Source organism: Poecile atricapillus, chromosome 6 (assembly GCF_030490865.1).
Source record: "Poecile atricapillus isolate bPoeAtr1 chromosome 6, bPoeAtr1.hap1, whole genome shotgun sequence".
Lineage (NCBI taxonomy): Eukaryota > Metazoa > Chordata > Aves > Passeriformes > Paridae > Poecile > Poecile atricapillus.
In genome coordinates, this window is record NC_081254.1 from 22,561,876 (window position 1) to 22,584,914 (window position 23,039).

Consider the following 23,039-nt stretch of genomic DNA (forward strand, 5'->3'; position numbering starts at 1 on the left):
GGGTCAGAGGTTTCAGCCCAATGAGACTATATAGTGGCTCAGATTTTTTCAAGAGCTGAAAGGCTGACACCTAACATCTTTTAAAGAAAAGCTGTAGTAAATTAGCCCCACACAGTCCTGGGTTTGGGCCACTCATGTCTATCTTCTTTTTAAGTTATTCCACCTAACATGTAGTGGTTTATTTTTTTTTGAAACTTTTAATCAAAGGGACAGAGTTGCAATTGGAATAACTTTCTTAGCTAAAAGCTAAAAATATGAAACACCCAGGACCTTGGAAGTGCTGTAGTGAATGCTTAAATTAAGCAAAGGAGTGCCCAGTTCTTGATTCTCTTTGGATGAGCTAGATTATCACACTGTTTCAAACAGAAATTTTTGAATAGGAGGATTTTTAGATAATTGTATGGTGAAAAAAGCCCAAATACCATTAGGGATTTTTTTTGTTTTTCTGCTTTGTGTTGGAACAAATGCTTTCAGGTGTTAGCTCATTGGTATTAATACACTCATCACATGAAAAGCAAAAATGTTACTACAGTGCTTGTGTTAAAATGTGTAAGGCATTTGTATAAACTCAAAATATCTTCATCACAGAAAAGAAGCCTGTATAATGCAATTGAACTGGTTTTATTTATTTGATACAGGAGTATATACTTACCACCTTCGCTGTTACATCTACCAGGCAAGAAACCTCATGGCTTTAGACAAAGACAGTTTTTCAGGTATGGAAAAATCCTTTTAAATGTGCAGAAAACCCACTTTTGCCATGAATTTGTATCTTGATTTATTTGGCTGTAGAATGTATTAACTCCTTAAGGTCTGTGTGTAGGTCCCAGCTATTGAAACTATGCTGTAAAGGAAGTATCGGGTTTATTACATATTATCTGAATTTGGTTACTAGTGACCCAGAGGCTGCTGCAAGCTAAGTGCTCTATATGTCCTGTACCAGCTTCTGCAGGTGAATTCTCAGTGAAGGAACTGGATTTCAGATGAGGTCTGAATATCACATGACCAGGTCCTTCCTTTTGCCTTGCCTTGCCTCCTTCTAATCAAAGCCTACACGCAATTTTGTCCAGCAGGAAGCTTGTACAAAAGCAAGGATGAAGAAAGCTGGATGGTTTCTTCATTGGTTATGTCACCAAGTGCCTAACAGTGTTCAGTGTTTTATATTAATTCATTACAGAAATGAACTTGCAGAAAGCTACACTGTGCCTTACCAATAAGCATGTCTTTTATTTGTTTATATATGTTTATTTCCTGCTCTTAGGTATTCCAGCAGTGTTGTGTCCATCTGGCATCTTTGTAGTCAGGATAATACCCAGTTTTCAAGTTTTCCTAATTCAAATCAAAATTTCACTGGAAAGTCACAGAGCAAGTTGAATTTATATTCAGTAAGAATATGACTTTACACTTCCTTTAAGGAAGTTCAGCAAAAGACAAAGATAAAATTAATTTTCTTTCTCCATTACCCTCCATTTGTATCCTTCTTTTTCTCCCTGTAATTGAGTAAGTGTAATGCCTCTGTTACAGAAGATATAGTGCTTTGCAAGTTTAGTGATATTTTCTAAAATGAGGAGGGTTTTGTATGGCTGACTGTCAATTTGGTCTTATTTCAATATGCAGCACTTAAAAGCAAAGCAAAGAAACAATTACAAATGCCTTTGAATTGTGTATGGATAATTCAGGACAGGCATCTCAGATACAGTCATACATAAATTAGCTCATCTACATTTTATTTTCCTCTAAAATTAGTTTGAAGAATTGACCAAATTTTGTAAAGTGCTGATCGTGTACCTTGTCAGAATCTATTGAAACTGACCTAAAGATAACCTTTAAAATTGCCTTTAGTCTTTAGTAATTGCAATTTGTACAGGAAACATTAATGGCCATCATCAGATACCTTCTACAGAGCTCTTGATGATTTAAAGGCCTGCCAAATACTGGCCCTAGACCACTTCAATCATTCAGCTATTTCACAAGAAGAGGTTGCTATAAATAAGCATGTTTGAAACCTAGCCATGATCTGAGCAATATACCCTGGGAGAATTTGTTGTTTGCCAACTAGTCAGAACTTGATTTCTTTCTATTATTTATGAGGCTGTACTGTTGTATATCAATGGAGACAACAAAGAAGAGTTTCTACGGACAAGATTTAAGACAAGATTAGTATAAACAGTGTTTCATTTTAGATTTCTGGTTCTTTTTCTGCTTTGCAAGATATTTTATCATTTTCATTTATTACACTGTTAATCAAGCCTTTTATGAAGGAAGTGATTTAGTAATCAAATGGAAATTGCTCTATTAAATGTAAATTATGTATATGTGTTCATTTTTGTTTTACATAGAATGGGTTATAGAACCAGTAACGACAGTAGAAAAACAACATATTTGATAAAAAATGTGCTTGTGTGCGTTATGGCTTGGTGTGTTTTTTTTTGTCTGTAACTCTGTGCTTTCAATCTTTGTATGATATTTCAGATCCGTATGCTCATGTTTCTTTCCTCCATCAAAGCAAAACAACTGAGATCATTCATTCAACTCTAAATCCTACATGGGACCAAACTCTCATATTTAATGAAATTGAGATCTATGGGGACCCACAGTCAATTGCCCAAAATCCACCTAACGTTGTTATTGAACTTTTTGACAGTGACCAAGTGGTAGGTGAAATCCTTTTATCCTGATTGCTTTTTTATTTATTTATATTAGTTGACAGTACATTAATGGTTATTTTTGCTATTTTTGGTTGCAGGGTAAAGATGAATTCCTTGGAAGAAGTGTTTGTTCCCCCATGGTCAAGTTAATCCCAGAAGATGACATCACACCAAAACTGCTCTGGTATCCTGTAACAAATAATGGCAAAGCTAGTGGAGACATTCTTTTTGCTGCAGAACTTATTTTGAGAGACAAGGTATGTATTTCTTTTTTGTATGTGTATATAATAATGTGTATGTCTTGTGTAATATAATAAGATGCAACATATATTCTTTCATGGTGAGACATTAGTGGAAGAACTGTATTAGTTCTTGCAAGGTATTTCATCTAAGAAAGATGAGAGAAACTAATACTTATGCTTGTGTCTTGACAGAGTGGTACCAACCTTCCAATTCTTCCATCACAAAGGGCACCAAAGCTTTACATGGTCCCTCAAGGAATCCGACCAGTAGTTCAACTCACTGCTGTTGAGGTATGGTTACTCAAACTAACTGCATACAAGTGCAGTCTACCCATCCTCCAGACAAAAAGTTTGTGTATTTACTTACAGAAGACAAAAAAAAATAGTGAGAAATACTCTTTTCCCTAAGTGTTTGTGAAGCTCACTGTTTTTGTTAATTTTCCTAGAATTAGAATCTTGAAATATTTTGCCAGACACATGTTATTATTGAAAATATTTCATTTCTTCTTTCCTACTTTCTGAGTATTATATTAAGCATATTGATATCCTTTCCCACTTCTTCTTATATTGGATTTTATTTTACAGATTCTGGCCTGGGGGTTGCGAAACATGAAAAACTACCAATTGGCACCTGTTATGTCTCCAAGTCTAATTGTGGAATGTGGGGGTGAAATGGTGGAATCTGTGGTGATCAAAAACCTCAAAAAGACACCGAATTTTCCATCTTCTGTTCTCTTCATGAAAGTTGTATGTTATAAACACCTATATGCCAGCTACCTTAGCAAAATAAATTCCTCCATAGCTTAAAAAGTCAAGGATTTGCTCTGAGTAGAAAAATTCACACATCCTTTTTTCATTTACCATAAGCAATTTATGAGTCTGAAAACTGTAATAAAGATCATGTAAATATGTCTGTACAGTCACTGGTAGGTTGCACAATTTTATATGCACAATCCAGTGCAGTATATGTTATTTTTTATTTGAAAAGGCATCTATTTACCTATAGATGTTTGGCTACTTTCTTATTGCTAGGATGAGTGCTGTGCAAGAGTCAAGAAAATTCAAGATTTGGGGCAATTATTTTTACAGACTTTTATTGACTGAGAAGATTAGAAATTTTCATTCACTATACAGCCATAGAACATAGTGCTTCAATATTAAATAAATGAAGTAACAGCTCTAGTTTAGAGGTGAAATCTTTATTCTTTCTTTTTCTTCTGTTTGCATGGTAAAAAACCCTCTAACTTTCTATTTTTAGCTTTTACCAAAAGAGGAGTTATACAGTCCATCTCTTGTTATCAAAGTAATAGACCACAGACCATTTGGACGGAAGCCCATCGTGGGACAATGTACTATTGATTTACTGGAAAGCTTTCGCTGTGACCCCTACACTACCAAACAGGACATTGCACCACAGCTGAAAGGTAGAAAGCTGGAAAATGAAAAGTTCTACTTTCTTGTGAAATGCTAGAATTACCTGCCTATTTACTCTGCATGCTGTACTGATGAACAGCCATCTTGAGTTGTGCACTTAGGTGGCAATAATATTATCTGAAAGGAAAAACATCTAACAGAGTATTAATTAGTGTAACAATCTGTGAAGCCTAAGAGAGAATAATGTAAAGGCGAGTCCACTCTTGGACTTGTGCTCATTCCTTGAACCTCCTCCTTATTACCAACTTGGAAATTAACTACCTGCAGATCATCTCAGCACTAGTGCCGAAGAAGTCACCCAGTATTCCAGCAAATATGGTCTGAATACAATGGTGATGTTTCCTCTACATTTTTTTGAGTTTTACTCTTAATTTTAATTCTGTATATTTGAGAAATGTTTGCATATCCTACACAAAAGTATTTTGTCTGTTTCTAGCAAAAAGTGGCAAGGAATTGCTTTCTTTAGAGGATCAAGCATATAGCAAATGAATTATTTTACATCTTCTATAACTGTCTGGACTTAAATCTGATGAAACTGTTTAGTAAGATTATTTATTTCTACACCATATTGCCTTAATAACACCTTTGGCTTACAGTTAGTCTGCTCTCTGCTGCACCTCGTCAGGATACAGTAATTGATATGGAAGACACACAGCCTCTGCTAACAGCTCAGGTAATCTTTGAAATTTGATGCTTGACTTTGTTCTTAAGATCTCTGATTTCTAAGGAACTACCTAGACAGCAAAATTGTCAGAAACATATGCAACCCTCTGGAAAGCCAGATGGGAGAAAGTTGCTTGGTGACAGGAAAGCAAAGGAAATTTGTTAATAATTTTAATCTTTGTTTTCATATAGTAAACACCAAACTATAGCACTTAGTCCTTGGTCAAATTCACCAGTAGCTTAAGGATTAATTAACTTGTTCAATAGCTACTGAAAACACGTGATAGAACATCACCAGTTCCCACTGATGGTGTTTAGAGCAAACTGATTTTGTAAGACTGACCAGTTCTAGATAAAGGAGTTAGAAGTATGCTCTGGTCCTTCAGCCCTCCATTTTTCACAATCATGGCTTGGCCTCTCTTACCTTGAAGCCACCCAACCTAATACCACTGAAACAATTATTTTCTGTACTAACACTTCTTTTCCTTTTCTGTTGTGCCTTGTCTCTTCACTGTTTTGATTCTTTTGAAACCACCGCGATACAGTTTTACTTTCCAGGTAAAAAGTAATTCTGCTTACAAAATTTTACTCTTGAGCTGAAACATGACTGAAGATAGATTCCAAGCAGTACATTTTTAAGGAAAAATTGTTAATTATTTTATGACTGTAAAACATTCCCCTTGCCTAAAAGGTGTTTTCATAGATTTCTGATGGATGTTACATTAAAGGAAGCAGAGAAGTTATGCCCTTTAATATATAGCAATTTTTCAGGCTCTTAATTCACAATTTTGACTTTTGAAAATGCAGAATATTTCATGTTTTTACAGCAGTCCCAAAGTAAATACTACTGAATTTCAACTTTTGAATTCTTACTGCTATTTGAGTATTTCAATTATTGCCTTGTTCTTCCTTCATCTCTTCTTATTATCATCACATTCAGACTCTGATTTAAGTGTATCATACACCATAATCTTATGATTACTGTCATCATGCATGCAAATTCTCATTAATACTTAATTTAGAAGTCTCTAACTTTTATTTGAAATAGGTTTTCTCTTCTAATATAAAGCTGGAACAGAGAACTATAATTTTCTTTTAAAATTATAAGGAAAAATATTTAGAAAATAAAGGAGACTTAGCACTTCAAAGTCACTGGTAAAATTGATTATATTTATGTAGTTTATTTCAACCAAAAAGGGAAAATTTTAAATATTACATAAGCAAAAACACAACTTCTTTTAGCCTGACATCACCCAAGTCAAATATAACATTAAGATACAGTGAAAGCATCCATGAGGAATGAAAACTCAGAACAATCTGAATTCAAATAAGTAAAACTGTGGAAAGTGTAAGTAAGTGATATGCAGACAACACCCTGGGGACACAAAATGCCAAAAATTTCATCAATTACATTCCAATTTCCAGTGTTTAAGCAGTATGTCAACAGCACTCAGCAAAATGGCTTCTCCAACAACAGTGCATGTATGTACCAGACTGATGCATGCAGGTGATCAGGACGGGTTGGATGGGGAGGAACATTAACCTATGGGGCCTTGAGGGGGTACTTGGATGTTCTATCAGAGAGAGATTTTGGAGGAGATGATGCTCACAAGTCCAGTAGGATTAGTTATATTAAGGTATCCTTGTTCTGAAAATCTTACTATGCATATACAATATATATGAACTACTAAAAACTTCTTTTGTGTGTCAGCTTACTTAGAATCTGTGTGGTAAAAGCAAAAAAAAAAAAGAAACAGGAATTACTGCTATTAATATTTCAACTTTGTTTAGAAGGCTACTTCCTGGAAAATAAAATTACAAATTAAATTTAAAAAATTCTAACTCGGACTTTTCTAGGGATCCACTGTATCTCTTAGATTTTTGACCATAATTCCAGATTTTGCCATTAACAATGTTAATGTCTAGATAGATTCATGTAAAACAATCTACAGTGAATTTACTGGGTACATTTTAAAAAGGACAGTAACGTTACAATGTTTTACCATGAGAATATTTCACTCCAAAATCTCTATTTTATTCTGTGTTTTGGCATTCTGTGAGCACATCCTGATTACAACTTTTAGTAACAATAATATCTAAATATTGAAGACTGTTATTTGCTCTGGGAATTTTTAAAGACGATCTCAAGTTTTTGATTTCTTTTTTTCCTTAACTACTTCTTCCCAAAACTACCAAGTGCATTATTTGAAGAGACATATGGAGGTCTATCAAGGGAAAAAAAATACAAACCCAAAACAAAGTCTGACTTAAACTCTTCCAACATTATGCTGAAATGAAAGATGAAAGATGAAATCTTTATGATGAAAGATTCAGAGTTCTACACAGTATATTTTGTTAAAAGGTTTTAAATTTGGTCTTTAAATTATGATTGCATAATTATGCAAGCTAACCTTTGCATTGTCAATATTACAAACCATTATTTAAATACAGTGAAATTAAAATATGGCAAACTATTCAAAATTACCTCACAAATTCTGCCAGTAAGTTTTCCAAATCACTAATGATGATGTTTCCACAAAAAAATCACTCCAACTGTCTTTAGAAAATGACAGTCCCATGCTAATCTGGTAAGAATATGCTGTATTTATGGTTTGAAGGTAGAAAAGACAAGTATAATATGACAGACCTGAACATCCCAGCAAAATAATTACTTAACAGAACAGCAATGGGAATAAATGAGAATGATATAGCAGAGTGATGTCCTGACCTATTGATGCATTTGGCTTGTATTAATAAAATGTTTTTCATTTTTCTTCTGCTTTGCACAAAAATTCATTGCTAATGCTTTTAAATGAAACCATAAGGTATAATGCATCAAAAGTAGCAGAAATGACACTTGCTAATCGTGGCTTCCAGATGGGATGCATGATGCTTGCTCTTAATGGACTAGCGGGTCGAAATTATGGTGTCTGTGATTTAACAGGTGAAGCATTTTGGACTGTGCACATTGTTTTTACACTTACATGGATAAATCTATAGACACCATTTTTAATTTTTTTAAAATTTTTTTACATGAAGAACAAAGCACGGGTCTTACAGTCCAGAAAACCGACTTTCTAAAATGTGTGTAAATATATACATATATGAATATATATACACACACATATATATGTATATATATATATGTGTATATATATATGCATGCTCCAGTTCAATATCTAGAACATTCTCCTTTTCTGACAGCCCAAAAAAAAAAAAAAAAAATCAAATAGAACACATGGTGTCTCAATATTCTTCAAAAGCATTTCTAAATTATTAATGTTAATAACTTACTTTGCACACTTACTATATACAAACTCCTAAATATTTAAAGCCTATTTAGCTGTATAAAATTCTACAAATCATATCCTTACCATTGCTTTTATTTTGCTCTTTTTTTATGACTTGGTCCTCACGAGCAGCTCACAGAAAAGGTAACGTACACTACTTTTAAAAAATCTACACATTGCTTTCTCCAATTGAAAATCAGTATATCAATACTGCCTACAAATCAGCAGTATTTTAAGCATGTGGGTGAGAACAGTAATCTCTGAAAGTGTTTGATATATAAAAACCTATATTACCATTGTAACATGGTAAATTTAGAAAAATATGCAAGACTGAAATAGGAAGCCCTATATATAAAAAAACACCCCAATAAACCCAAAACAGCCCAAACAAACCCTCACCATTAATGATCTTCATAATATTTTAAGATTAATTAAGATTATGATTTTTAACATTTTCTGCAAGTCCAAACACTCTTAAAAAAAAATATGGATGAACATATTTATTCTGTTTATTCATAGAGAATTAATGCTGTTTATTACCACTGGAAATTTGTTTTCAGGGGAAAATAATTATATTATACAATCCCTGAGAATACAGAAAATAGCACTTTCTTAAAGACTGATTATCAGACTTAAATAAATAAAAATAAAAAAACCATAAAAATACTGTATTAGAGAATGTATAGATTGCTAGTATCTAGATGACATGAGATTTATTGAAGTACTATTTTTAAGAAGCAAGACTCAACTACTTTTCAACTGCATTTGGTTAACAATGAGGTAGATCTGCACCTGCCTTAATTATTATATTCTAATTTTCTTTCAGATTAAGCTTTAATATTACCTGATAATAAGTTTTAGAGTATATTATTTGTTACTATGCTTAATTGTTCATTATTTCTGCTGTATGGTATAAGAGGAGAAAGTCTTCATAACCCAATAAAAGCTTTTTTTTATTTGTTTTTCTTTAAGGAGGAAGAAATTGTTGATTGGTGGAGCAAATTTTATGCTTCAATAGGAGAATATGAGAAATGTGGACAGTACATTAAAAAAGGATATGACACTTTAAAGGTATTACTCAGGAAAAAATAAGTTAACATATTTCAGAGTTTATAGGCCCAAGACTGATCAAAACTGTCCCCCCTTTTTTTTAAATGCTCTCCAAAATTTAACTATACATGATTTTCTATAAAGGTTCACTTTCACTCAAAGGGAATTTTACTCTTGACTTCTCTGTGTGCCAGGCAGGTCCTAAATAAACATACACATTAAGAAAGTATGAGCACAGAGAATCAGTACTTTTACTGTTGTCTAAAATTTAAAGTGAGACTCCTTTCATTTCTTATCTAATGCAGCTAACAAAGAAAGTAAAGGTAAGCTCATGACATGCTACTTACTCTGGTTTTAACCAAGCCTAAATGAAGCTTTATCACATGTTCTCCAAAACACTGCATTTGCTCCCACTTTGATATAAAAGTAGTTCCAAAAGCTTTGGTTCCCTAAAATATTCCATCAAACATAAAACACTTTGCAGTGCCACTATGGTGGAGCTGATATATGTGATAATTTCTAAACTTTCCTTTTTTATTTTTTTAAGGTGTATGACTGTGAATTGGAAAAAGTACCTGAATTCAATAACTTAACAGACTTCTGTGATACATTTAAACTATACAGAGGGAAATCTGAGGAGAGTGACGATCCATCAGTGGTCGGGGAATTCAAGGTAAATTTCAAATGACTTGCAGCAAATAAATGCTAGTTGCATTTTTGTTTTGTATGTAAGTGGTTATTGAAGTATATCTACATGCAAGCATTTCAATTTAAATATGGACGTGTGCATTAGTAGGGGCAACAGATATTCATAAGTACTTAGCTACAGGCCCATCTTTTTCAAGGAAAGTACTACATATTGCTCACACTAGATATACTACATGTTAATTGAAAATAAATATAATTCCTGCTAATGTAACCTTCCCAGATAACCTCTCAAACAGGACTAAAATTCCAAAAAGCACATTTTTAGAATGATTTTGAAAAGGTATTTTGTACTATTGCTGTGTTTCTGTGATTTTAAAGATTAAAATAATGCTAATGTACATAAAACCAACCAACCACTCAAAAAATCTCCAAACCTTAAATTATATTTTTGGAGAGAGAAACAAATCCAAAGTATCTGTTACATGCTCTTAGCCGGAGCAAAACTGATTAAATGTGTTATCATCAAAACAGCTGAATTGACTTAAATTGGCAAAGGATATAACCTTGTCTTTTTAGTCTTATCAACCAAAACCCACCAAAATAAAACAAAACAATTCTAAGTCACTGTGGATTAGGCTATAATTCTGCTATTCCTATATAAAACAGAGTGTGTATGTGCAGGATAAATAAGAAAACCCAGACTTAGCAGAGTAATTTCTCTACATTTATCTTGACCAAGCCTTTACCCTGTGTTTTAGGGATCATTTAAGATCTATGCACTGCCTGACGATCCGGCTATTCCAGCTCCTCCGCGGCAGTTCCGAGAGCTGCCGGACAGCGGGCCCCAGGAGTGCATCGTGAGAATCTACATCATCCGAGCCCTGCAGCTCCAGCCCCAGGACAACAACGGGCTGGTGAGGCTGTTTGCTTTTGTCTGACACCTAACTGCTCTCCTATACTTCAAATAAAGTTAGTCTTGATAACTATTTCTTAACAATATTCTTCTTTCTTATTTTAAATAGTGTGATCCTTATATAAAAATATCTCTAAGCAAAAAAGTAATTGAAGACAGAGATCATTATGTGCCTAATACTCTCAACCCAATCTTTGGCAGGTAACATATTTTTCTGTATTTTCAATTTACTGTATTTTAGAATGTTTTCCTATTTTTCAAGGTAAACTATTACTTGAAATATTCAGTGCTCTATTCAGTTATATACTGATAGTTAATTGTGAGTAAAATTGCATAAGGTGTTTTCCTTTGAAATCATTGGAAAAATGTTTGGCTAATCCATAGATTTTCTTTGTCATGTGGATAATTGCACAAAGTAAAACAATGTATATATCTGAAAACCAGCCTGTGTTAGGCATATAAGAATAACAAAATGTGCTTATGGACTATGGAAAAAGTTTTAACCCTGAAAACTAGACGGATCTCAGAAGTAATCAGCTTAGCATGCATTCCCAGTACACTGGTCTTTCCATCAAAGGTTAATGACACCACTGAAATACATGAAAATACTACTAGTTAGAAATTAAAAGTTACATCATCTGCATAATTACTATAAAATTACAGGTCTGGTTTAGAGTTGTACAAGGATTTTGATAACTTAGGAGGTTCGGAGAGGAGGGGTAGAAGGATTGTAAAGGGTTTGAAAAGCATAATTTACAATGATGTGCTACAGTTTTTCAATTGTTCAGATTATACAAAGAAAAAGACAGCAAAAATACTTGATTACAGACACAGAGTAACTTCCTTCCTCAGTCCCAATTCATGCTGATGCACAGAACATATCTAAGTAAAACATTGTGCAGAAAGGAAGGAGGTTATATCCAGAAGAGTAAAAATGAAATTATTTATAAGTGCAAATAGAAATTGGAGCATAAAAGATAAGAACTGCTGCTAGATTAACCAGCACTGGAAGCATCCTTTTAATACCTTCTAAAGGCTATTGCTCAAAAATAAATTAGTAAGTGATTTTTTCGATTTGTATTTTTGAGTTTAAAAATAAGAAGCATTTCTCAATAGAGCAAAAGCCTTAATGGGGAAATTTTATGTTTAGAATGTATGAACTCAGCTGCTTCTTGCCTCAAGAAAAGGATCTGAAAATTTCAGTCTATGATTATGACACATTGACTCGTGATGAAAAAGTAGGTGAAACCATAATTGATCTGGAAAACAGATTCCTTTCTCGTTATGGATCTCACTGTGGCATCCCCCAGCAGTACTGGATGTAAGTAATTTTGTCTGTTGAAAATTTTTATCTGTAAGACCTAGTACTCAATCTCTAAAAAACCTTAATTCTATGGTTAAAAAACAATGCTGTGGCTTCTCAAGGATATTTGTTGTGCTTGTTCTATCATCTAAATTCCAAGTGAAACAGTAAAACTTCAGAACAGCCTTTACCCAAAACTATGGCATCAAATATTTTAATATTGTCTTAATACAGTAATGTATGTTATTTCTGTCCAGAGTACTCATGCTTAACATAATTTTCTGACCTACTGTTGCAATTAAATCTGAAAGCATCTGTGAGTGTAAATTATTTTGATAACTAAAGAAAAAAACACTCTGTCTTGGAAGGTAATTGAGCTGATACAAAATTATGTCACTGTGTCAAACTCCAGAGCCCTCAATCTAGGCAGTTACATTGCTGCTCTTTCTGAGCTAGTTTAATGAATACATTGTACATGATGTGTGAATGCCCTGAATGGTGAATAATTTTAGGATATGTTTCTTTTGCTTTCATAAAAGTTCAGGTGTGAATACCTGGCGTGATCAGCTAAAACCCACCCAGTTACTGCAAAATGTAGCCAGGTTTAAAGGCTATGCTCCTCCTGTCCTCTCTGAGAATGGCAGAAAGATTAACTACGGGGGTCAAGACTATACTTTGGAGGAAGCTGGTGAGTTGGTTCACTTATTTAATATGTTTTTGTATTTTATTTGTATGTCTTAAATTCATTTTTAATTAAATTTATTTGTATGTCTTAAATTGATAAAATATAAAACTTTCCATTTATTTATGGAGTACTAGAAAAATATCTTTGATTTTTCTCCAAGCTGAACACACTTTTACGCTCAATTTTAAACATCTGGTTTTAATTATTTCTTTAAGTTCAAATGCAAATTCTAGTTCATAAGCCCCTGCTTTTTTTCCCATGTCTTTTATTTCAGAAGCTAACAAAATCTTGCATCAGCATCTTGGTCCGAGTGAAGAGCGGTTAGCCCTTCATATCCTCAGAACCCAGGGTTTGGTACCCGAACATGTGGAAACAAGAACCTTATATAGCACTTTCCAGCCCAACATCTCCCAGGTACTGTGAACTGGCTTGGTTATGGTTTCTTGAAAGCAGAAATGGAGCATTCTGGAATGCATGTCATGTTGTTAATGGTGTGGTATCTCTCCAGGGGAAGAGGGCTACAAATCATTAATGCTTGGCTTAAAATGTAAAGCAGATTGGTCTAGAAACATAACAAAACACAGCTTTTTAAAGAAAGTTTCTGTAGAAACAAGAAAATTTACCTGAAAAATTAAGGGGCCGTGACAAACCTATATACAGCAAACAATCCCTCATCTATCTTCTTCACTGCTGCAGGGAAAGCTGCAGATGTGGGTGGATGTTTTCCCCAAAAGCTTAGGTCCACCAGGCCCTCCGTTCAACATCACTCCCCGAAAAGCCAAGAAGTGAGTATCCCCACATACTACATACCCTCTGGCAGCCTTGACAAAGCACTCCAAATCTCTTGCCCAAAACTTCTCTCTTAGGTATATCTTGCGTGTGATCATCTGGAACACCAAGGATGTCCTTCTGGATGAAAAGAGCATCACAGGAGAAGAAATGAGTGACATTTATGTGAAGGGGTAAGAGCATTCTCTCATGTAACACTTAAAATTAATAACATTCAGAATGTCCTGGGAATACCTTGACCATGGGTTTCAAATATTATTTGGTTCAGCCAAGTCAAATGCTAACCTCAGAGAAGTACAGAAGTGTTATGAGATAAAGCACAACCAGTTAATGTGTGGTGAAAGATCCCAGAATTTAATCTCTTGAGATGGACAGCAATTGAAAAGGCAGAGGGTTAGCTTTGGTCCTGCATAGCTTGAATTCTTAATTTTTACATTCACTAGTCTTAATACAAAAAAACGCAATAGAAATCAGAGAAATATGCTACCAGGCAGATCTAATTTCTCACTAAAAAAGAACTTACTAAAAAAGACCTGTGCTGATGCAGCATGGGTCTTAGATCAGAAATTCAGTTCAGATGTTCCTATTTACAGTGCCAAATTGGAACCAAACTGCAAAGGGGCGTGAAAAACTCCGCAGCCCTCTGTGAGCAGGTCTTACAGCTTGTCTGCAACCCTTTAATGACACAGTTCCAGTACACACAGGCACCAGTGCTGTCTCACTGCAAATACCAGACACATCTCTCCATATTTTCAGATGGATGCCTGGTAATGAAGAAAATAAACAGAAAACTGATGTTCACTACCGATCATTAGATGGCGAAGGGAACTTTAACTGGAGATTTGTTTTTCCTTTTGACTATCTCCCAGCAGAGCAACTCTGTTTAGTTTCCAAAAAGGTAAGTATTTCTGAAGATTTCAATGCTTAGAATACAGATTCTAGCCTGGTAATTTGTACCTACATATTGAAAGACACAATATGGCTCAGTTCCATATACTTTCTCACACTGCTGGTGTGAACAGATTCATTTTGGAACAACACGCTGGCAACAACAGCAGTCTGCTTTTAGCAGGGCAAGATTAAATCTTTTAATACTTCCACCAGACCCAGAATTCACAAGAATCTGTGATACAATACTAGATCCCAGTACTACAAGTAGTAACTCCCAGATTTGAATTTCTGTAAATAATTTTTAAAAGTGCTTGGTATTTGTTTTTAAAAATTTTAGGAACACTTTTGGAGTCTTGACAAGACAGAATTCAGAATCCCACCCAAACTGATCATTCAAATATGGGATAATGACAAGTTCTCCTTGGATGACTATCTGGGTAAGATTTTGAATGAAAATAGTTACTATGGTCTCGAAGCAGGATATCGAAGTGAACAATTTTAAATTATCACATAAGGATTGCATTTACAGTGAGACAATGAGTGTGGAAATATACTCCAGCTTAGCTTCACAGTACAGGCTTACTGAATGAATAAGTATTCACTCAGTAAAGGCCTACTGGCAGGTAAACCAAGATACTTTTTATTCAGGTAAACCCTCTCACAAAGCATATGAAATGTTAACATGCATGAAAATTTACTTTGCTTCTTTCTTTAAGTAAAAATACTTAAACAAGGCCACTTCAGTCCTAAATAAGAGTATTGACAGTAGCACATAATTTAGGTTTAAGCATCTATTTCACATTGTTCTTAATCCCTACCTTTTCTAGAGATACTGCTCTGCACGAGATTCTCTGCCCTGTATTAAGAACTGCTCCAAAGTCTTTAGCTTACATACAAACTATAAAGGCCTCAAAATCTGAAAACAAGTAGTTGATTTATAACCACCATTAAAGTTTGCTAAATTATGCATTTAACTGTCAGAAATTACTTATTACATTGCTGTATTTGGGCATCTTCCATTTAAATGTGTGGGGGAAAAAAACCCTTCTATTAAAAAAATCCAACAGTCTTGCATTAAAGAAGGGGGAGTCCAGCTGAATTCCATTTATCAACACCAGCAAGAGGGGCTTAAACACAATGTGTCCCACTTCCCTACCTCACAACATCTTTAGACAAGCAAGAATATAATGTGTCTGTTGATTGCCTTTCCTGTAGTTCCTGTATGTCTCTGTTTAGAGATAGCAAGGGTTGATGTTGAGCTGCTGTGCTGTATGGTTGGTTGTGTTATGCAGTGTTTGTTTTATATCTACCTCCTAGGCTTTGTGGAACTTGATTTACATAAAACAATCATTCCAGCAAAAGTTCCTGAGAAGTGTAATATAGACATGATTCCAGAATACAAGGCAGACAGTGTTCAGAAGGCTCCCAGAACCGCCTCTCTCTTTGAACAGAAATCCATGAAAGGATGGTGGCCGTGTTATGTTGAAAAGGATGGCTCCCGCATTTTAGCGGTAAGGTTATTACTGCTTTTAAAAGTACTTTCAACATGCTCACATTACTTTTCAAATTCCAAAGGAAGACTCCCACTTAGCTGTTAGCTTTCAGTGGATAGACAGAGGAGGGGTAAATAGGACATTCCATGCACAAGTCCAGGAAATTGGTGCAGCAACAATTTTTTTGTTTTATAATGTGAGTTTAATACTTCATTTATGTAGTTTCTTGCTTACTTCGTTTACCTTGAAAGACCGTGGTGCCAGGTTGAGTCATGCTATCTTTCCAAATCTGCTGATGAAGTCCTGTGAATGAATGCATAGCCTCAAGCTGTGCCAGGGGAGATTTGGCTTGAACATCAAGAAAAACTTCTTCACAGAAGGGGGTGTTAAGAAGTGGAATGACTGCACAGGGAGGTGGTGGAGTCACCATCCCTGGAGGTGTTCATGAAAGGACTGGATGTGGCACTCAGTGCCATGGACTAGTTGACAAGATGGATTTGGTGATCTTAGAAGTCTTTTCCAACCAAAATAATTGTGCGATTCTTTATCACATTATTGCTCAGAAGAACATCAGAGACATCCCAAATGCACTAAAGATGAAAGGAAAATGTTTGAATCCAAAGGAGTTTTGTACACACCAAACATAATCTCTCTACTGAGAATCCAGACTAGCTTTGTGATTATGTATGCAATCAGAAGACAAAAAACATTCTAACTTGTTCTACAAAGAATATAAATGTATGTTTATAATTTGCAGTGAGGAAAAAAGATTCAGAAGCATTCACAAGCCACAGCAACATGAAAAATTAGATGCATGATCATTTGGAAAATATGCAATCCTTAGGTTACTCTTGAAAGAAAAGAAGAACTGGTTTTGTTTTGCTAAATTGGAAAAAAAAGTTACAGCTTAGAACTAAAGATGTTTTAGCAGAACAACTTTATGTCCAGTGATTTAGTTTTTCTATGCCTTTTCCTGATACTGTGTTGTGACACCGTCATAGTACAGAAATCAGTAGATTTTGAGGAGGAAATCAGAAACACAGATGTACCCCATAAGCTGATCCCAGCTATTCTGTATAAGAACCAAGCAAGTCCTATTAGTGCAATTTCAATAAGATGCTTGTTTCGTGCCACTTTGTTCTGAAGGGTAAAGTTGAAATGACACTGGAAGTTGTCAATGAAAAAGAAGCTGAGGAAAGGCCAGCTGGTAAAGGAAGAGATGAACCCAACATGAACCCCAAACTAGATCTACCAAAGTAAGATATTTTTATCCCACTACCTTTAGAAATACCCAATATCTAGCTACTCTGATGCATGCAGTAATATATTAGTTATCAGTTATCCTTTGCAAAACTCATTTATAAAAGCCAATCTTGTTTCCTCCTGTAAGCATTAGGATAAAATGCAAGGTGGTTTCAGTACTGCTGCTATCTTGCGTTTCAAACCTATCTGTTTTCTTCAACCTCCAGACCAGCATGTATTAAAGTGATATAATCTCATGCTTAAATATTCTGTGGTTTTGGAGTATAAATAATACTTACTTCTTTCAAAATACAGCCGGCCAGATACTTCCTTCCTTTGGTTTACAAATCCCTGCAAGACCATGAAATTTATCGTGTGGCGCAGGTTTAAATGGCTCTTCATAGGCCTTATCATCTTGCTGATCCTCTTCCTGTTTGTAGCAGTGCTCCTCTATTCCCTGCCGGTAAGAATTTCTGAATTTTACTGTTCCTCAGCTGTGGGTTGAGCTTATCAACCAGGAGTCATCAACAGGATACACTCCTGACTCAGAGTCTATCATCTCTGTTTTAGAAGGTAATAGGGATTATATCCTTATAGCTATAAAAAAATTTTACTGGTTTTTATTGAGAAACAATTAAAATTTAGGTTAAAACTAACCTATTAACTAAAGATGGAATAAGGAACTGCTTTAGAAGAGTTAATAATCTGCACAATTAAACTAACTAATAGTTGCCCTAGAGTTGACATTAGTCTGAGAAAAAATTACCTCTTTTCACTGTAGTTTAACTGAATTACCACACCCTAAATACATTTTGATCCATTTTAATATTTGAAATGTCTTTTTCAAAACTACACTGAAGTATTTCGTGTACATCATTTTACCTCTCTTGTTTCCTTCCTCCTCTCCCAACAGAATTATTTGTCTATGAAGATTGTGAAACCAATATAAGGAAGATTTTTTACCTCATGTTTTTAAATAGTGCTGAAATTTTGCCCCAGGCTGTGGACCAAAATCAGCAAGGCTCTCCATCCTTTGTATCTGCTTGTATTTAGAATGGTAAAATAGATAATTAAGACTTTCAATAAGGTTAGCCAAGGTTCAAGAGGTCATGGAAGGTGTTTTTTAAGAACAAAGAATAACCCACAACACCCATTTTTTTTTACTTCAGTGGTATCTATGGTGAAGTTCTGACTTTGCTTTTAGAGAAAGCCTCACTCAGAGGCTGCCTGTTATTGCTACCTCTGTTTTTTAACATATACTTCCTTTTGAGAATCCTTTTCGTTGGGCACACTTTGAAACTCTGCATTTTAAATTAAAGGAAAACAATCACTCCTTATGTCTACCACAGAAACATCACAGTGAAACCAAAGGGTCATACATTGTTTCTAGTTCCAAATTTTCTTCATCATGCTGCTTAAAGTTCTTATTTGCCATGCTGTAGACTTGACAATACTATATATGTATCCTGGCAAGTTAACAAACATAGTAATTAATTATACATTGTTTTTTTTAGCATAATTACAAAATTTTAAATAAACATATCCACAAGTAAAATGCAATTTTCCAGTTTTCTTCAACTATTAAAAACTACAGTGTATTTGGACTTGTGTAGTATCTATCAGAAGATGTAATGTCACATACCTGGAATTTAAGGTATTTTACTGTTATTTGCACAGTGAAGAATAAGGAAATATTTCTGCACAGTTCTCATTAATCTATTCATTAATTAGAAAATTAATAAAGAAATATGTTGACTAGTTTCACTATACTCCTTGTATTTAGAGATGATTATCAGTCAAAACACAGGAGACCCTTGTGAATCAACCCTTGTTTGATCTGCACATGGGAAGTACCTCATTTTGCCTCAATCTCTTCCCCCAAGACAGAGTAAAATATGACCTGCACTTAAAATCAGGTTATGTTCTGTGATTCTATCTCACTTTTACGGAGGGCTGATGCAGAAGCACCTCTGGACATCCTTTGGTCCTTGAAATAAAGAAAATCTGCAGCAAAACCTGAAGTCAGCATTTGGTGTGATTGTCATATTTTTGAATAGATAAAGACTTCAGATATCTTTTAAAAGATGTCAAAAATAACTACAAAATTTAATCAGTCTTTAAAAACTTCTATCATTGTATTCAGTGAAATACTTAACACTTTCTTATAATTCAGTACTGTAAAATAAAAAGCATGTACTTGTTGGGCAAAATAAGTAACCTTATTCTGTTGGAGGAGTTAGGGTAAAGGTCTAACATTAAATAACTTCCATCATGTGAAGTTCCAGTGGCTAGAGTGGAGCAAGCAGCAGTCACCCCGTCAAAAACATAACACCACCCTTAGTTTTTTGTTGTCGAGAAACTCTCAAGCATCTTGAGCCTTGAGTGAGAGCTTAGAGCTGGAACTAATCACTATCCAGATGGATTGTCCCTCCACTAATGATGAAATAGCACTTCAGAAATAACCAGCAATTTGCATGATCTAATGTTTGATCATCCACTATTAAAATCTGTCTCAATCAATGCCATAAATCTGACAAACAGTAAAAATCACAGCAAACTTATTTCCATGCAAGACAAGAAAGTGTGTTGCTTCTAAGCGTTGTAATTAGAAAGCATTTAACTTCAAAGAGCAAAGAGCAGAGATCCAAGCAAGCCTGTTCACAGAGCATTTGAAGAGTGGCAGGTACTGCCCTTCTGAGTGGAGTTCACCCTCTTCCAGATGCCTTTTTGTTCAAGCATGCATAGGCTTGATCGTTTCACTTCAATTAGGCAGTGCTATTAAAAACATAACTGAAAGTCTGAGAAGCCATTCTGTCTGCCAGCCTGCCCTAGTAACAAACAAAAAACAGCACATCTTCACAAGAAAGGAAAGGTAATAATTTGTATTTCCATACAGTGCTAGTCAAATCTGTAAGCCCTGGTACAGCTGCTGTGCATGATTCCAACATGCAACAGGTTTTTGTCTAGCTGGAACAGTTACCAAAGGTTTAGCCCTGTGTCAGGAGCAACTTGGTGCTGCTCCCACTGTGCACCAATGACTGGGATGTTCACTTTGGCCCGTCCAGCTCTGAACCACTACAGTTGGCAGCAGCTGAGGCAAATGGCCTGTGAGGCCACAGAAAAGAGGGCAGAATGTAGAGGTGCCTGATACCACTCCTCCTTATTGCAGGAAATTACTTAACCCCGGGAATTCTTCCTCCTATGAGCTTGTTTTGCCAGTCAGCTGGAACAGCCAGGGAAAGTCTAAAGCTAAACTGAAGGTGCTTATAACAAAAAATGGGTAACTATCAGCAGCAGTATGTCAGAGTCCTCCTGCCTCTGCCATCACATAGGTTCAAACACCAGTGGCTGCACTCTTTGATGCACTCGGGTATCCAAACAGCATATGACTTCCTCCCACTGTAGTCACCCCAAACCCTGACTACTGGCATGGGCTGTAAGGAAGTTAACAGCTACTGTCACGTACTTTACAAAGAAAGAGCCATAGTGTAATTCAGGATGAAATATTTGGAGAAATAAAATGAAATAAAAATGAAACTGCACCTATACCAACCCATTGTAAAGCGGCAGTAAACTCAGGCACACTTACAAGCTGTTCTTGCATTTCTTTGAACAACCACAAGATGACATCCCAAGTCTCGTGTGTTCACAAAGACCTTCCAGTATTCCTGTTTTATTCCTACCCTAACTACATCTCACAATGGCGATGAACAAGATACATTTAATAGTCAAGGGGAAATAGTCCCATCAAGTCCATTGCTTCTAAGCCTGTTTGAAAAACACAGCTGTAAGCACCTTTGGGACCTACCTATTATATACTGACCTCTATGCTCCTGTATCCACTCCCTGCCCCTACATGCTTAAGTATCTATTTAGCAACTTGAAAGCAGTACTAAAGTGTGAAATGGCAGCATTCAGTGCTGCATCTTGTCTCAATGCTAGCTCAGCTATTAAATTCCATGCAGCTTTTTACACAGTACTTGCCATTACTCAGAGCTGCCATATCATGTATACAGACAGGGATCTGAAAGACAATTCTTTAATGGAAAACTATCAACTGCTTTAAAAATTCATATTTAAAAAAAAAAAATACACATCTTATCTGTTGAGTCTGACCATGTTCTGACCACAAAATTACCCTTTAAAAAATTTATTTCCCTTGTAACCTTTACTATGGCTAAATTGCATTCACTGACAAGTGCAAGATGAGGAACACTGTAGGGAAAAAACACTTTCCTGAAGCCTGCAAAAATCTCTGAATGCAATGTAGGCGCTGATAAAAGACCCAAGACAGTTCTGTTCCTTTCCCAGTCCTACAAGGTGTCCAGACTTGCAGCAAAAAGCAGCGGGGCATTGAGAACACAGCAGGAGGTACACAAACACCCAGAACAGCAGTGGGACTACCAGCCACCTCACAGGGATCCTGGAGTGCCAGCACAGAAGGGAGTGCTGCTCACTGTATCTAGGAGAGCTACCCAGAAGTGGTCAGTGAGCGACAAGGAGCCTCCAGCATGTCTTCCACAACACTGGGCTGCTGCAGGGTGCCAGCACCCACCTGGGCTCTGCAGACCAAACCACTGCCTCTCCATTCCTTTCTGCAACAGCGGCGCTGCAAAATGGGCACAGTGCGTCAGGAACGGCCTGGCACACTCAGCCAGGCACCACATTTAGGTTTAAACCTTCCAGGCAGAGAAGCAAACTGAACCTTCGCTTCCAGTCTCCTGTGTAATTCTTGTCACTGCTAAGCAGATATAGTAAAACAAAAGAAGAAACAGATGGCACCACCTTCTAGGAGGAATTGTGGACAGTCAGCTCCACAGACAGCTATATGAGTGAACCTGTCAGCACAGGCCTTTGGAGATACTGAAGCTTTTGGTCATGATGCAGGTTCAGTGCCAAGCTGGTTAGCTGTAAAAACATACACATGCTTCCAGAAAGGAAAAGATGCAGAACCAGGAGAGACTGGAGAGTTTATATAAACCTGAGGTGCTGTTAGGCAGTAATGGAACAGTTACATATTTGCACCTAAGCACCTGAACTCCCAGTAGTGCCTCTTCACACAGCTGTGTGTCTGTTGGGTCCTGTCACTGCTCTTTAAAAACAGCAGTTAGGAAAATTAATGGAGTTGGATGCATCATCAAACAGGAAACAATTAATAAACTCAGGCTATGTTAACAGTGTTCTATCAACCGTAATCCTCTTATGTTCAAACCCTGTATTTTATTTTGCTACAGGTCTCAAAAAAACGCACTTTATAAGTGAATAAAGATTCAAATGTGGATCATGAAAAAAGAGGAAGCAAGTAGGATAAGACTTCCTGTACAATAAAAGCTTGAGACATCAGCACTAGCCTGGAAAGTGGCAGAGCAACAAGAAAATAACCAGTGTCTGAAGTAGCCTACAGAGAGGTAGAGAACATAAATCAGATGCATTTATTCAGGGACTATATTAAAAACATGCACATTCACACATGAAGACTTCTCCTCTCTCAAAACCTTCAAACTAAAAGCCAAAAAAATTTACAAAATATCAAAGGAGACAGTGCAGATTTTAGGTGAACATACTAGCAGAGCATATTATTTAGTTTAATAAGGACAGAGAAAGTCTGCAATGCCTCCCTGCATTTACATATTAGGACAACATTATGAAATAAACTAGCTCTGATACTGCAGCCCATCATCGCTGGAATCCTCAGAACAGTATGCCACTCTAAGATAGCACTGTGCTTCTGAGAGGAGGATTATGTAC

General features: G+C 35.8%; 1 protein-coding gene across 2 annotated transcripts in view; it reads left to right on the plus strand.

Annotated features, from left to right (window-relative positions):
* MYOF (myoferlin) overlaps window positions 1-19,317 on the plus strand; it is a 63,752-nt gene extending 44,435 nt beyond the window's left edge. The window contains exons 32-54 of one of the 2 annotated variants that reach the window (XM_058841631.1): window positions 639-716; window positions 2,473-2,654; window positions 2,747-2,905; window positions 3,083-3,181; window positions 3,476-3,637; window positions 4,149-4,314; window positions 4,921-4,997; window positions 8,410-8,421; window positions 9,250-9,348; window positions 9,875-10,000; window positions 10,734-10,889; window positions 10,998-11,089; window positions 12,039-12,209; window positions 12,731-12,879; window positions 13,151-13,290; window positions 13,573-13,661; window positions 13,743-13,838; window positions 14,422-14,563; window positions 14,894-14,993; window positions 15,874-16,067; window positions 17,196-17,305; window positions 17,607-17,754; window positions 18,205-19,317. In XM_058841631.1, coding sequence (XP_058697614.1) covers window positions 639-716; window positions 2,473-2,654; window positions 2,747-2,905; window positions 3,083-3,181; window positions 3,476-3,637; window positions 4,149-4,314; window positions 4,921-4,997; window positions 8,410-8,421; window positions 9,250-9,348; window positions 9,875-10,000; window positions 10,734-10,889; window positions 10,998-11,089; window positions 12,039-12,209; window positions 12,731-12,879; window positions 13,151-13,290; window positions 13,573-13,661; window positions 13,743-13,838; window positions 14,422-14,563; window positions 14,894-14,993; window positions 15,874-16,067; window positions 17,196-17,305; window positions 17,607-17,754; window positions 18,205-18,240 — 2,783 coding nt within the window. In that variant the 3' untranslated portion in view covers window positions 18,241-19,317. The remainder of the gene's footprint in view (window positions 1-638; window positions 717-2,472; window positions 2,655-2,746; window positions 2,906-3,082; window positions 3,182-3,475; window positions 3,638-4,148; window positions 4,315-4,920; window positions 4,998-8,409; window positions 8,422-9,249; window positions 9,349-9,874; window positions 10,001-10,733; window positions 10,890-10,997; window positions 11,090-12,038; window positions 12,210-12,730; window positions 12,880-13,150; window positions 13,291-13,572; window positions 13,662-13,742; window positions 13,839-14,421; window positions 14,564-14,893; window positions 14,994-15,873; window positions 16,068-17,195; window positions 17,306-17,606; window positions 17,755-18,204) is intronic. The other variant, XM_058841632.1, reaches the window with a different exon arrangement.
* Window positions 19,318-23,039: the final 3,722 nt, after the last annotated feature.